We start from the raw sequence: 13,150 nt of genomic DNA, 5'->3' as shown, positions 1-13,150 counted from the left end.
GCGTTATCCCGTAAGTCTCCATGGAGATGTTAAGATGCAGTATAACAAAATTCACAGTAAAAAGTATAATTAAACACAAAATAACAAAATATAATAAAATAGAAATTACACTATTATATAGGCAATTTTATCATAATTATGTCTCTCTAAGACAATTTGTAAAGTTCAGATCTTTATATTTTCCTCCCTCTCTTATATGTATTATAAATGGGATATAGTTTTTAGTGAATTAAAGAGACCATATAAGCATTATATCTCTTTCTCTCTCTTCCCTCTATGTTATCTCTTTAGATGAATGTTTGGACAAATATGAGACAGAGGTGATTTTCGTAAATAAGATGAGGGATATATTGGCACTGATACATGTTGTGGTGCTTAGCTTAAAGCATCAAACAAGAAGTCAAAAAATTGAGAATTCGAATCTTTTCAGAGATGATATTGTGCTGATGCTACAAATCTGAGCTCGAACTACAGAGTTCTCCTTAATGCTTTAATTAACATAAAAACTCTATACGGATTCCTGTGTAACCTGCACATTTAAGAGTAAATCATGGTTACATACTGTTTAGGCGCCGACTACATGTTATTATACGACAAGGAGTAATGTCAAGACGATTACTTACGGGGATACTTGAAAACAAGAAAGACCCCCGCGTTCATTGCATGTTGAATGTTCTGAGCATGGGATGACATTTATCCCATTCTATAAAAAAACAAAAATATTTTCAAAACATGAGCTTTCATATTACTGAAGGATATATACAAGAAGGTAAACATTTTGCAAATTTTAAGGGTTCAAAATGATCCTTAAAACATTGAATAGTAAAATGTTTATTTATTTATTTATGACTTCTTTTACGTGACAAAGTTAAGATTCTGTGCCTTCTCTGAACACGTAACTACGTGCATACATTTTATTTTTTAAAAAAATGCACCAATAGATAGAAAATATTGCCAATTACAACAGAAAAGTATATCAACAACATAAAAAAAGAATATGCTACTTAAGAAAAAATGGTAAGTTCGGGAATAGCCAAAGTATGACTACCCTGAGTTCGTGTTCCTGTGGGTTTCTGCTTAAGAAAACAGTTATGATGGTACCGGGTTTGACCCATGAACGTCCTTGTACTGATTCATGAAAGAAAATAGACTCTCGGACTAAATGATACCAACTCACAAGTACACTCATGTCCAAAATGATTGTCGTCTATCTATAACTGTCTTCTTGTAAAAATATAATTTGATAATGATTTTGCAGGATACTTTTAATACTGATACAATGTGTATAATCGGAATATATATATTTGTGGTAAATTTCATAGGAAAAGAATTATAAATATGAAAATTAGAATGAGTAAAACAAAATATTGCTAAATGGACAAGAAAGTTTAATATTCGTTTTATTATTTTTATTTACTGCTCTTTTGACATGGAATTTGACACATACATGTCTTTGCCGATTATACACATACTAGCATTGTAAGAAATACCGGGCGAAATTCGTTATCAAATTATATTCCTACAAGAACATATTTATAGACATCCGACAATAATTTTGGACATGAGTGTACATACGTCAACTAACAGAGAACAGAAATAGTGAAAGTCGGGATTCGGACCATGGGTTATTGGCATTGGGTTAATACCGTGTTTGTGGTACTGTACTGTGGAACAAAAATATTATTATGTAGCGCCACTGCTACACTCGCATCGTTGTGTGAAATAATAATTAACACTCACTATATATATAGCTTTTTGATTATCACACTCACATATCAATAACACAAAAATATTTTCAGAGTGCAGCGATTAGGCTCCTTTTTCTCCGATTGACAAAAGGAACGCGCGCGATAGCAGTATCGATAATTACGCATGAAGTATGAACATAACGCGATAGGACAATTACATGTTCCTCTTATTCATTGGTAGTAGGAAATTTGTGAACTGTTGACTTGAGTCTCTCCTTGCACATTGTTGTTCCACCATCCATTGTGGATAATAGAGGTTAGTATATTCCATTCTTCCACATACTTTTATTGACTGTTGGAACTTGTATGGTTGTGCAATAATAAAAATATTCTTGTAGGCCACCATTTGCGTGAATCGTAAGCACTTTTGAAATACTTTGTTTAGAAGTACTACTTTAAATCATGAATTTACGTGGGGCAAATTATATCTTAATCCAGATTGTGTCATTCCCCAAGTCCCACTGCATAACATATTTTTGGTTGAGTGAGAGGCACTGGCACATGTAAGTGTAACTATTGCATGTCAAAGTCTCAATGCTCGCCCTGCGAGCGTTGCTTCCTGCACAGACAATGGCTGCGTAAGAATACACTTCTTGTCGAAAAAATATTTCTAGCAAAACAGTCAGTTTTTGGTAATTGCTCATCTCATATTAACTGATTGATTAGTTAATGCATTGTTAACAGTACATTGATTACACTTGCACAAACATTAAAATGGATAATAATTATTATTGTACGGCCGCTGTATCTCTGGCTCTGACAGCTATGCGAAAAAGAAAGCGAGGGTTGATACTACATTGACACACCCCCATAAGGTCCAACGAGTAACCAGTCGCGTGAAGTTGGCCCAACCACATCGTAGAAATAGAAAAACAATTATGTCAAGATTTAGTGCTTAATTAGTGCTAATTAGTGCTCAAGACTGCAGAATTATTGCTCAATTGGTTTTCGAGATATATTGATTATTAAGATAGTTGGGCCAACTTCTCGCTTTCTAAAAGTTGTTTCAAAATTCAAATTAAACGGTATAGGTAATTAGTGCTTAATTAGTGCTCTTCATCCCACATGGTCCCAGAATTAGTGCTCAATAAATAAGGGTATACGGGGCATAAGTATTTTTGGGGTAAATGTGAGTTGCCCAACCACTTCGAAAGAAATCAAAAATTTTCATGTCACGAATTAGTGCTTTCAATCCCGCATGGTCCCAGAATTAGTGCTCAATTTATTCTCGAGATGTATTGATTATTAAGATGGTTGGGCCAACTTCACGCTTTTTAAAAGTTGTTTCAAAATTCAAATTAAACGGTATAGGTAATTAGTGCTTAATCAGTGCTCTTCATCCCACATGGTCCCAGAATTAGTGCTCAAAAATAAGGGTATACGGGCATATGTATTTTTGGGGTAAATGTGAGTTGGCCCAACCACTTCGAAAGAAATAGAAAATTTTCATGCCACGAATTAGTGCTTAATTAGTGGTTTCAATCCCGCATGGTCCCAGAATTAGTGCTCAATTTATTCTCGAGATATATTGATTATTAAGATGGTTGGGCCAACTTCACGCTCTCTAAAAGTTGTTTCAAAATTCAAATTAAACGGTATAGGTAATTAGTGCTTAATTAGTGTTCTTCATCCCACATGGTCCCAGAATTAGTGCTCAATAAATAAGGGTATACGAAGCATATGTATTTTTGGGGTAAATGTGAGTTGGCCCAACCACTTCAAAAGAAATAGAAAATTTTCATGTCACGAATTAGTGCTTAATTAGTGCTTTCAATCCCGCATGGTCCCAGAATTAGTGCTCAATTTATTCTCGAGATATATTGATTATTAAGATGGTTGGGCCAACTTCACGCTTTCTAAAAGTTGCTTCAAAATTCAAATTAAACGGTATAGGTAATTAGTGCTTAATTAGTGCTCCTCATTCCACATGGTCCCAGAATTAGTGCTCAATAAATAAGGGTATACGGGGCATATGTATTTTTGGGGTAAATGTGAGTTGGCCCAACCACTTCAAAAGAATTCAAAAATATTCATGTCATGAATTAGTGCTTAATTAGTGCTTTCAATCCCGCATAGTCCCAGAATTAGTGCTCAATTTATTCTCGAGATATATTGATTAAGCTGGTTGGGCCAACTTCACGCTTTCTAAAAGTTGTTTCAAAATTCAAATTAAACGGTATAGGTAATTAGTGCTTAATTAGTGCTCTCCATCCCATATGTTCCCAGAATTAGTGCTCAAAAAATAAGGGTATACGGGGCATATGCATTTTTGGGGTAAATGTGAGTTGGCCCAACCACTTCGAAAGAAATAGAAAATTTTCATGTCACGAATTAGTGCTTAATTAGTGCTTTCAATCCCGCATGGTCCCAGAATTAGTGCTCAATTTATTCTCCAGATATATTGATTATTAAGATGGTTGGGCCAACTTCACGCTTTCTAAAAGTTGTTTCAAAATTCAAATTAAATGGTATAGGTAATTAGTGCTTAATTAGTGCTCTTCATCCCACATGGTCCCAGAATTAGTGCTCAATAAATAAGGGTATTCGAGACATATGTATTTTTATGGTAAATGTGAGTTGGCCCAACCACTTCGAAAGAAATAGAAAATTTTCATGTCATGAATTAGTGCTTGATTAATGCTTTTAATCTCGCATAGTCCCAGAATTAGTGCTCAATTTATTCTCGAGATATATTGATTATTAAGATGGTTGGGCCAACTTCACGCTTTCTAAAAGTTGTTTCAAAATTCAAATTAAACGGTATAGGTAATTAGTGCTTAATTAGTGCTCTTCATCCCACATGGTCGGAGAATTAGTGCTCAAAAAATAAGGGTATACGGGGCATATGCATTTTTGGGGTAAATGTGAGTTGGCCCAACCACTTCGAAAGAAATCAAAAAATTTCATGTCACGAAGTAGTGCTTAATTAGTGCTTTCAATCCCGCATGGTCCCAGAATTAGTGCTCAATTTATTCTCGAGATATATTGATTATTAAGATGGTTGGGCCAACTTCACGCTTTCTAAAAGTTGTTTCAAAATTCAGATTAAACGGTATAGGTAATTAGTGCTTAAGTAGTGCTCTTCATCCCACATGGTCCCAGAATTAGTGCTCAATAAATAAGGGTATACGGGGCATATGTATTTTTGGGGTAAATGTGTAAATCCGATAAACACTGCAAATTGTTGATTATTTTCTTAGAGCAAACGTCTATGAAATATTTAGCATCGAAAAATTTCGAATCTAGCGCAAAAAGGCTAATTACACTCCAGCCCACTAGCTCAAAATATTGTCTATGAAACTGTATACATGGTGTTTCAAAACAACAGCGACAACGTTTGAGAGGTGATTCCTGACACCTAGATAAGACAAAAAGTATAGACCAACCTTGGTGTACAAATGCTTCCTTTCGGAGTTATAGGCTGCCAAAAACACGAAAAAGTGAAGTTTAAAGGTCTATAGCTCCAATACTATGGGAAATACCGTGGTCCGGTCAAGACTTCACTTAGGAACTTGTCTGTGCGCTATCCAAAAATACATGTTTCAGAGTCCTCTGATACGCAACAATTTTTATAGAGGGAGTTTGGCTACACCATATAATTTGAAGTACTCACCAACTACCTCAATAGAAAATGTTGTGGAAATACCGCAGGATTCTGGAGCATGGGTATTTGGATAGGGTACATAGTAGTTCCTAAGTGAAGTCTTGACCCGGCTACGGTAGGTCCCATAGTTTTGTAGCTATGAATCTTTAAAGTTCATTTTTTTCATGTTTTCGGCAGCCTATAACTCCGAAAGGAAGCATTTGTGCACCCAGGTTGGTCTATTTTCCTCTTATCTTGGTGTCATGAATCATCTCCCAAACGTTGTCGGTGTTGTTTTGAAACACCCTGTATAACCATCTGTCGCATGTAGTAATTTATGTTCTTGAGCTTGACCAAACCCCCAAACATAATCTATGGTCAATGTGGACTCACAACCCAACAGCAACCTTTCATGTTTCAGGACTTGTGATATGACTTCTGACAATGTCTTTTATTTCTTTTATTAAAGTTAATCACACCTTGAATTGGCGGATCAAAAGTGGTCAACTGATGATTAAACGATTGACATCTAAATCTTTAAAAATTAAGTTGAGCAGAGTTAACTACAAAGGCGTATTTAATTTCGTAATTATTCACTTCATGGAAAAATACTCAAGGGTGAAATCAATCAATAAGGAATTAAAGTACACAACTTACCGTGTTATTGATTGTTTGTTGCCATTTTTATAGTCCTCTTCTATCCAGGGCCTCCACATTCAGTAATGAATTCAGATAATCTAGGCCTACTTCAGCTTCTTTTGATATCGACGAAAATGGTTCAGACAATATTTTTTCAGCAAAGCAATATATTTAAAATTTGAATTGATAAAATTCAGTCACAGGACTGTATAACGTCAAAGCACTATCCTGGTATACTTACTACTGTTTTGTTCACATCTAGAATACAGACAGTACACACACACACAAATACACAAAAAGTTCGTATCAGGTGACGTTGTTCAATTCCAAACAATGAGATACCGGTATATATTATTTATTAATGGTACGTTATTGTTGAGCAACATTTGCTACGATCACAGGTATCTAGTTTTTAAGAGCTTAGAATTTCGACAATGATTTAGTTCGTTTGATAATTATCGGTATATAACTATTTAACTCAAAATTAAAGTATACCTGTATTTAAAATAGTATTGATTTCGGTCCATTAATTTCTTTTAATACTGTTGGTGTTTCAAGCGTTCTTAATAAAACCAAATCTAATATTATAAGATATTGTTTGAGGAAAAGAAGGCACATAATACGAAAATCGTTTTACTTGTGCAAGACAAGGAGGCCTTTTTACTTTCCAAATACTTCATACAACTAATTGGTGTCCATGTCTCAAATGATGATACAACTAATTTGAGTCTCTTATACTGCATGGTTTCAGTCTCAATTGGTCTTTCATGCAACGGAATACTATTAGAATAAGAATAAAATAGGGTTGAGGGGCGGATGCAAGTAGGGACGATCGGGGCGAAAACCCCTCCCCCAGAAGAGGAAACTTTCTTATTTTATATATAAATACACCGTGTAAAACCCATTACAGAGTTTGGAGCTCTTAAAAGTAGCTCTAAGTAGCAGTATTACAACCCACCGCCCAAGAAGTTGGTCCTGGATCCGCCTGTGATAGGGTTTCTACTCAATATTGTTAGTGCATTGTTAGCAGCCGAAATTGTTTTTGCGGAGAAAGAGGTAGAAAAAGAATAGCTGAAGATTTCGGTGTGCTTAAACCTCGTTTTGATTCAACAGTACATTCTTGAGCGGAAAAACCGCCTAAGACAGCAAACATGAATAATTGTTTTTCGTTTGATTTGAGTTTAGCGTCGGTTTAAACTGTAAGGCTTACGAGATGTGTGTCTATAGCTTAACGTGGAATTTGAAGCACATGATTTCCTGCTGGAAATAGAAGTCGATTTAGGATTTAGATTTCTGGGCTTTCGGCATCTAAGGCCATTTAACCCTTCAGGTTTTGAGGGATGACGTTCCTTGACGAGCACACAATCTGGGGAAAGGGAAGGAAGAAAGGATTGGAGAAGGAAGGAAGCGGCCTAGGACCTATAAGTTAGATACCACCCCGGCATTTGCCTGGTGTGAATGAGGAAAACCCAGGGAATTCTCAATTCAGGGTAGCTGGCCTGAAAAGACGTTTTTACTCTTTTTCGACCGAGTGCCCCCACCGGGAATCGAACCCGGGAAATAGAAGTCGAGTTTCCTACGACAAAGGCTAACGAGAGGTATGCTAACGTATCAAGCTGAATTGTCATTTCTGTTTCTTTTTAGGCACTTTTTAGTGACAAGTTTTCGAAAAGGCACCAAATGTATAGCCCTATGTCCAGGCGTGTACCCACAAATTTTTGTTGGGAGAATCTTGAGGTCCAATACTACGAGACACTGCATTTATTTAGCATTCAGCCGGTGTTATTCTATACTCATAAAGACAATAAGTACCTTTTAAATACTGCACCCAAATTCTCAGAACAAAATAAGTAACTTAATGGCTTTTATAAGAGAAGAGATACTCGAGAAAAGTGTACGAACAAACTTTTAGGCACAAATTTTTAAGTTATGAAATTTGGAGATCAATAGTCGCTGAACCCAACACGAGAGTGCGTTCCTGCCTACTTCTCTTTTATATTACCATCTAGTTTTGAAAATAAAGAGAGCAATACTGTCATTATTTCAGATTACATACGTATGATTCTTACTGGCAGACCATTCAAATATATCCATTTATTATCCCCATAAGGGGAGCACGGTTTCTATTGAAAGGCAATTTTTTTTTTATATTAAATTTTTAAAAAATCTTAGAGTAACAATATGAATCAAACACTGTATTTCACATTCTTTCAGTCATTTCTTGTAAGTCTCCCAGGATTTTGGGGTTGCGGAAAAAAATATTTACATTTTATAAAAAAAACTACTTGACCCAACATCACAAATATATCAAACATAAATATGCCACGCATTCCAATATATATTAAGTATTAATTTTGGACGTAAGTGTGATGGAAAGCTTTAAACATGAAAATTTGTCATTTATTCGAAGTGGTTGGATTAACTTATAAAGTACCCCAAATATAAATATGCGCTATATTGCTTTATTTATTAAGGACAAATTCCAGAGCCATATTGGACGCATTGGACCTCAACCTCGTACGTAAAATTTCACTTTGTGTTTGAAGTGATTGTGCCAAGTTCACATTTACTCCAAACGTATAGACCCCCCTATATATGTCCCCTATGAATTTTCATATATAGCACTAATTCTGAGACCATGTGGGATGAAGAGCACTAATTAAGCACTAATTCGTGACATGAAATTTGTTTATTTTTTCGAAGCGTTTGGGCCAACTTCATATTTACCAAAAAATCATATGCCCCGTATGCCCTTATTTATTGAGCACTAATTCTGGGACCATGTGGGATGAAGAGCACTAATTAAACACTAATTACCTATACCGTTTAATTTGAATTTTGGAACAACTTTTAGAAAGCGTCAAGTTGGCCTAACCATCTTAATAATGAATATATGTCGAGAATAAATGGAGCACTAATTCTGGTACCATCCGGGATTGAAAGCACTAATTCGTGACGTGAAACTTTTTTATTCTTTTCGAAGTGGTTGGCCCAACTCACATTTACCCCAAAAATGCATATGCCCCGTATGCCCTTATTTATGGAGCACTAATTCTGGGACCATGTATGATGAAGAGCACTAATTAAGCACTAATTATCGATACCGTTTAATTTTATACTTTGAAACAACTTTTAGAAAGCGTGAAGTTGGCCCAACCATCTTAATAATCAATATATCTCGAGAATAAATTGAGCACTAATTCTGCGACCATGCGGGGTTGAAAGCACTAATTAAGCACTAATTCGTGACATGAAAATTTTTGATTTCTTTCGAAGTGGTTGGGCCAACTCACATTTACCCCAAAAATACATATGCCCCGTATACCCCTATTTATTGAGCACTAATTCTGGGACCATGTGGGATGAAGAGCACTAATTAAGCACTAATTACCTATACCGTTTAATTTAAATTTTGAAACAACTTTTAGAAAGCGTGAAGTTGGCCCAACCATCTTAATAATCAATATATCTGGAGAATAAATTGAGCACTAATTCTGGGACCATGCGGGATTGAAAGCACTAATTAAGCACTAATTTGTGACATGAAAATTTTCTATTTCTTTCGAAGTGGTTGGGCCAACTCACATTTACCCCAAAAATGCATATGCCCCGTATACCCTTATTTATTGAGCACTAATTCTGGGACCATGCGGGATGAAGAGCACTAATTAAGCACTAATTACCTATACCGTTTAATTTGAATTTTGAAACAACTTTTAGAAAGCGTGAAGTTGGCCCAACCATCTTAATAATCAATATATGTCGAGAATAAATTGAGCACTAATTCTGGGACCATGCGGGATTGAAAGCACTAATTAAGCACTAATTCGTGACATGAAAATTTTCTATTTCTTTCGAAGTGGTTGGGCCAACTCAGATTTACCCCAAAAATACATATGCTTCGTATACCCTTATTTATTGAGCACTAATTCTGGGACCATGTGGGATGAAGAGCACTAATTAAGCACTAATTACCTATACCGTTTAATTTAAATTTTGAAACAACTTTTAGAAAGCGTGAAGTTGGCCCAACCATCTTAATAATCAATATATCTCGAGAATAAATTGAGCACTAATTCTGGGACCATGCGGGATTGAAAGCACTAATTAAGCACTAATTTGTGACATGAAAATTTTCTATTTCTTTCGAAGTGGTTGGGCCAACTCACATTTACCCCAAAAATGCATATGCCCCGTATACCCTTATTTATTGAGCACTAATTCTGGGACCATGTGGGATGAAGAGCACTAATTAAGCACTAATTACCTATACCGTTTAATTTGAATTTTGAAACAACTTTTAGAAAGCGTGAAGTTGGCCCAACCATCTTAATAATCAATATATGTCGAGAATAAATTGAGCACTAATTCTGGGACCATGCGGGATTGAAAGCACTAATTAAGCACTAATTCGTGACATGAAAATTTTCTATTTCTTTCGAAGTGGTTGGGCCAACTCACATTTACCCCAAAAATACATATGCTTCGTATACCCTTATTTATTGAGCACTAATTCTGGGACCATGTGGGATGAAGAACACTAATTAAGCACTAATTACCTATACCATTTAATTTGAATTTTGAAACAACTTTTAGAAAGCGTGAAGTTGGCTCAACAATCTTAGTAATCAATATATCTCGAGAATAAATTGAGCACTAATTCTTGACTATGCGGGATTGAAAGCACTAATTAAGCACTAATTCATGACATGAAAATTTTTGATTTCTTTCGAAGTGGTTGGCCAACTCACATTTACTCCAGAAATACATATGCCCGTATACCCTTATTTATTGAGCACTAATTCTGAGACCATGTGGGATGGAGAGCACTAATTAAGCACTAATTACCTATACCGTTTAATTTGAATTTTGAAACAACTTTTAAAAAGCGTGAAGTTGGCCCAACCAGCTTAATAATCAATATATCTCGAGAATAAATTGAGCACTAATTCTGGGACAATGCGGGATTGAAAGCACTAATTAAGCATTAATTCGTGACATGAAAATTTTTGATTTCTTTCGAAGTGGTTGGGCCAACTCACATTTACCCCAAAAATACATATGCCCCGTATACCCTTATTTATTGAGCACTAATTCTGGGACCATGTGGGATGAAGAGCACTAATTAAGCACTAATTACCTATACCGTTTAATTTGAATTTTGAAACAACTTTTAGAAAGCGTGAAGTTGGCCCAACCATCTCAATAATCAATATATCTCGAAAACCAATTGAGCACTAATTCTGCGGTCTTGAGCACTAATTAGCTCTAATTAAGCACTAAATCTTGACATAATTTTTTTTCTATCTCTACGATGTGGTTGGGCCAACTTCACGCGACTCCAGTAACCGAGCTGTCATCGCTCTGACATGGAAACTAGACGTTGCCGCTTCATGTTCTCCCTTTTGTTTGCGCATAGTTGAGTGAAAAGTGCTTTGAGATTGTGTTTAGTTATTGCGACTTTGTGTTTTTTTTTTTGTTTTTTTTATTTTTGTGTGCTTGGGTGTGTTGTTAAGGATATTGTTGTAATTACGTAGTGACAATGGCTAGTTCTTCAGAACCGAAGCCAAAGAAAATAGGAGTGTATAAAGGACAAAGCCGAGAATTGATATACAGACTTCGTGAATATTTCGAAAAAGAGCGCGATAACGGTGGCCCTCTTCTCTCTGTGACGAGGGTGGTGGACAGAGTGGCTGATGCGCTTCGTGTGGGAAAGTCTACTGTTAAGAACATAACAAAAGAAAATATCCCGAAGAACTGAATTCTCCTTGGGAAGTTTTGGTTACTCCAGGCAAAAAAAGAAATCGACTCAATGTTAAAACATCTCTAGATCGTTTCCAGAATGACACAATAAGGCAACACATTTATCAATATCATATAAGGAAAGAATTCCCGACTCGCGGTAAGCTTCTCAAGTCCTTGAAAGAAGCAGGGCGTTTCGAGGGAGGGAAAACAAGCTTGAGTGTTGTGTTAAGGCAAATTGGTTTTAGGTGGAAGAAATTCTCTGGAAGAAAAGTTCTTATGGAAAGAAGCGATATTGTTGCGTGTCGGTGCAAATTTCTGAGAGTGATGATGAAAATGAACCCGGAAAACTTAGTACGGCTGGACGAAACATGGGTGAGGTGCGGGACACACGAGAAGCAGTGCGTGGACAGACGATACATCCGAAGGGACAATGAAGACACCTATTGACAAGGGAAGTCGACTTATTTTGCTTCATGCCGGGACTGTGCACGTATTGGTACCTGAGGCAATGTTGCTTTTTAAATCAAAGAGCACTCGTGATTATCACGAGGAAATGAATTCCACAACTTTCAAAGACGGGTTTGTTAATAGTCTACTTCCAAATATTAACGAGAATTCCTTAATCGTGCTTGATAACGCGGCTTATCATTCTATTCAAACGAATAAATCTCCAAATACGAACAGCAAAAAGGAGGACATGATTAGCCGACTTCAAAAAAATGATGTTCCTGGAGTATCACCAGATATGAAAAAAGCCGAATTAATAGCATTACTCAAAATCTATAAGCCAAGACAGCCATCATATGAAATCGATGGAATTACTGAGTTTCACAGACATACAGTTATTCGACTTCTACCATATCATTGCCATTTTAACCCATGGGCTCAAGTTAAAGGTTATGTGGCTCAACATAATAAAAAATTTCGTGTAGATGACGTGAACAATTTAGTAATAGATTCGATCGAGAAAGTGCCCCCGAATGATTGGAAAAACGCCGTTGAGCATACGTGGAAAATTATGCAGCAAGCTTGGGAAGCTGAAGGTGTCTTCGAACAAACTGTAGAAGATTTAATCATAAAATTGGGTGATAGTGACGATAGCAGTGACGACAGTGACGATAAAGAAGACATTTCGGCAGTTAACTCTGACGAATTATTTCAAGATTGTGGAGTTCAACCTATCGATAGTGACATGTAGGCAGCGAAGGTATGTCAGTTTACTCGATTACTTTCTGGCTATTTTTAGTTTGTTTCCTTACACGGAAGGTTTTAAAAATCCACGAAAATTCAGCATTTATTAAGCAATTCATTTCGGTTGTATTTGCTTGCTTTTTCTGTTTATTCTTAGCGTGTGCGGTTAAACCCACGACAAATTGGCAACATTGTTTTGTCCACGTGCAGAGCTGTCAGAGCCAGAGACATAGCGGCCATAGTA

At 36.2% G+C, this 13,150-nt stretch overlaps 1 protein-coding gene across 1 annotated transcript; it reads left to right on the top strand.

Annotated features, from left to right (window-relative positions):
- The first annotated feature begins 12,145 nt into the window (after positions 1-12,145).
- LOC145678888 (uncharacterized) lies at positions 12,146-12,913 on the top strand. The gene has a single exon (XM_081749469.1). It carries the CDS (start codon positions 12,146-12,148, stop codon positions 12,911-12,913), a length of 768 nt encoding a protein of 255 aa, XP_081605595.1.
- The last annotated feature ends 237 nt before the right edge of the window (positions 12,914-13,150 follow it).

The sequence above is a fragment of the Thermobia domestica genome, chromosome 1 (genome assembly GCF_964235325.1).
Source record: "Thermobia domestica chromosome 1, izTheDome1.hap1.1, whole genome shotgun sequence".
In the NCBI taxonomy this organism is placed as follows: Eukaryota; Metazoa; Arthropoda; class Insecta; order Zygentoma; family Lepismatidae; genus Thermobia; species Thermobia domestica.
Note: the sequence above shows the minus strand (reverse complement) of the source record. Positions and strands in the feature narration are given on the sequence as shown.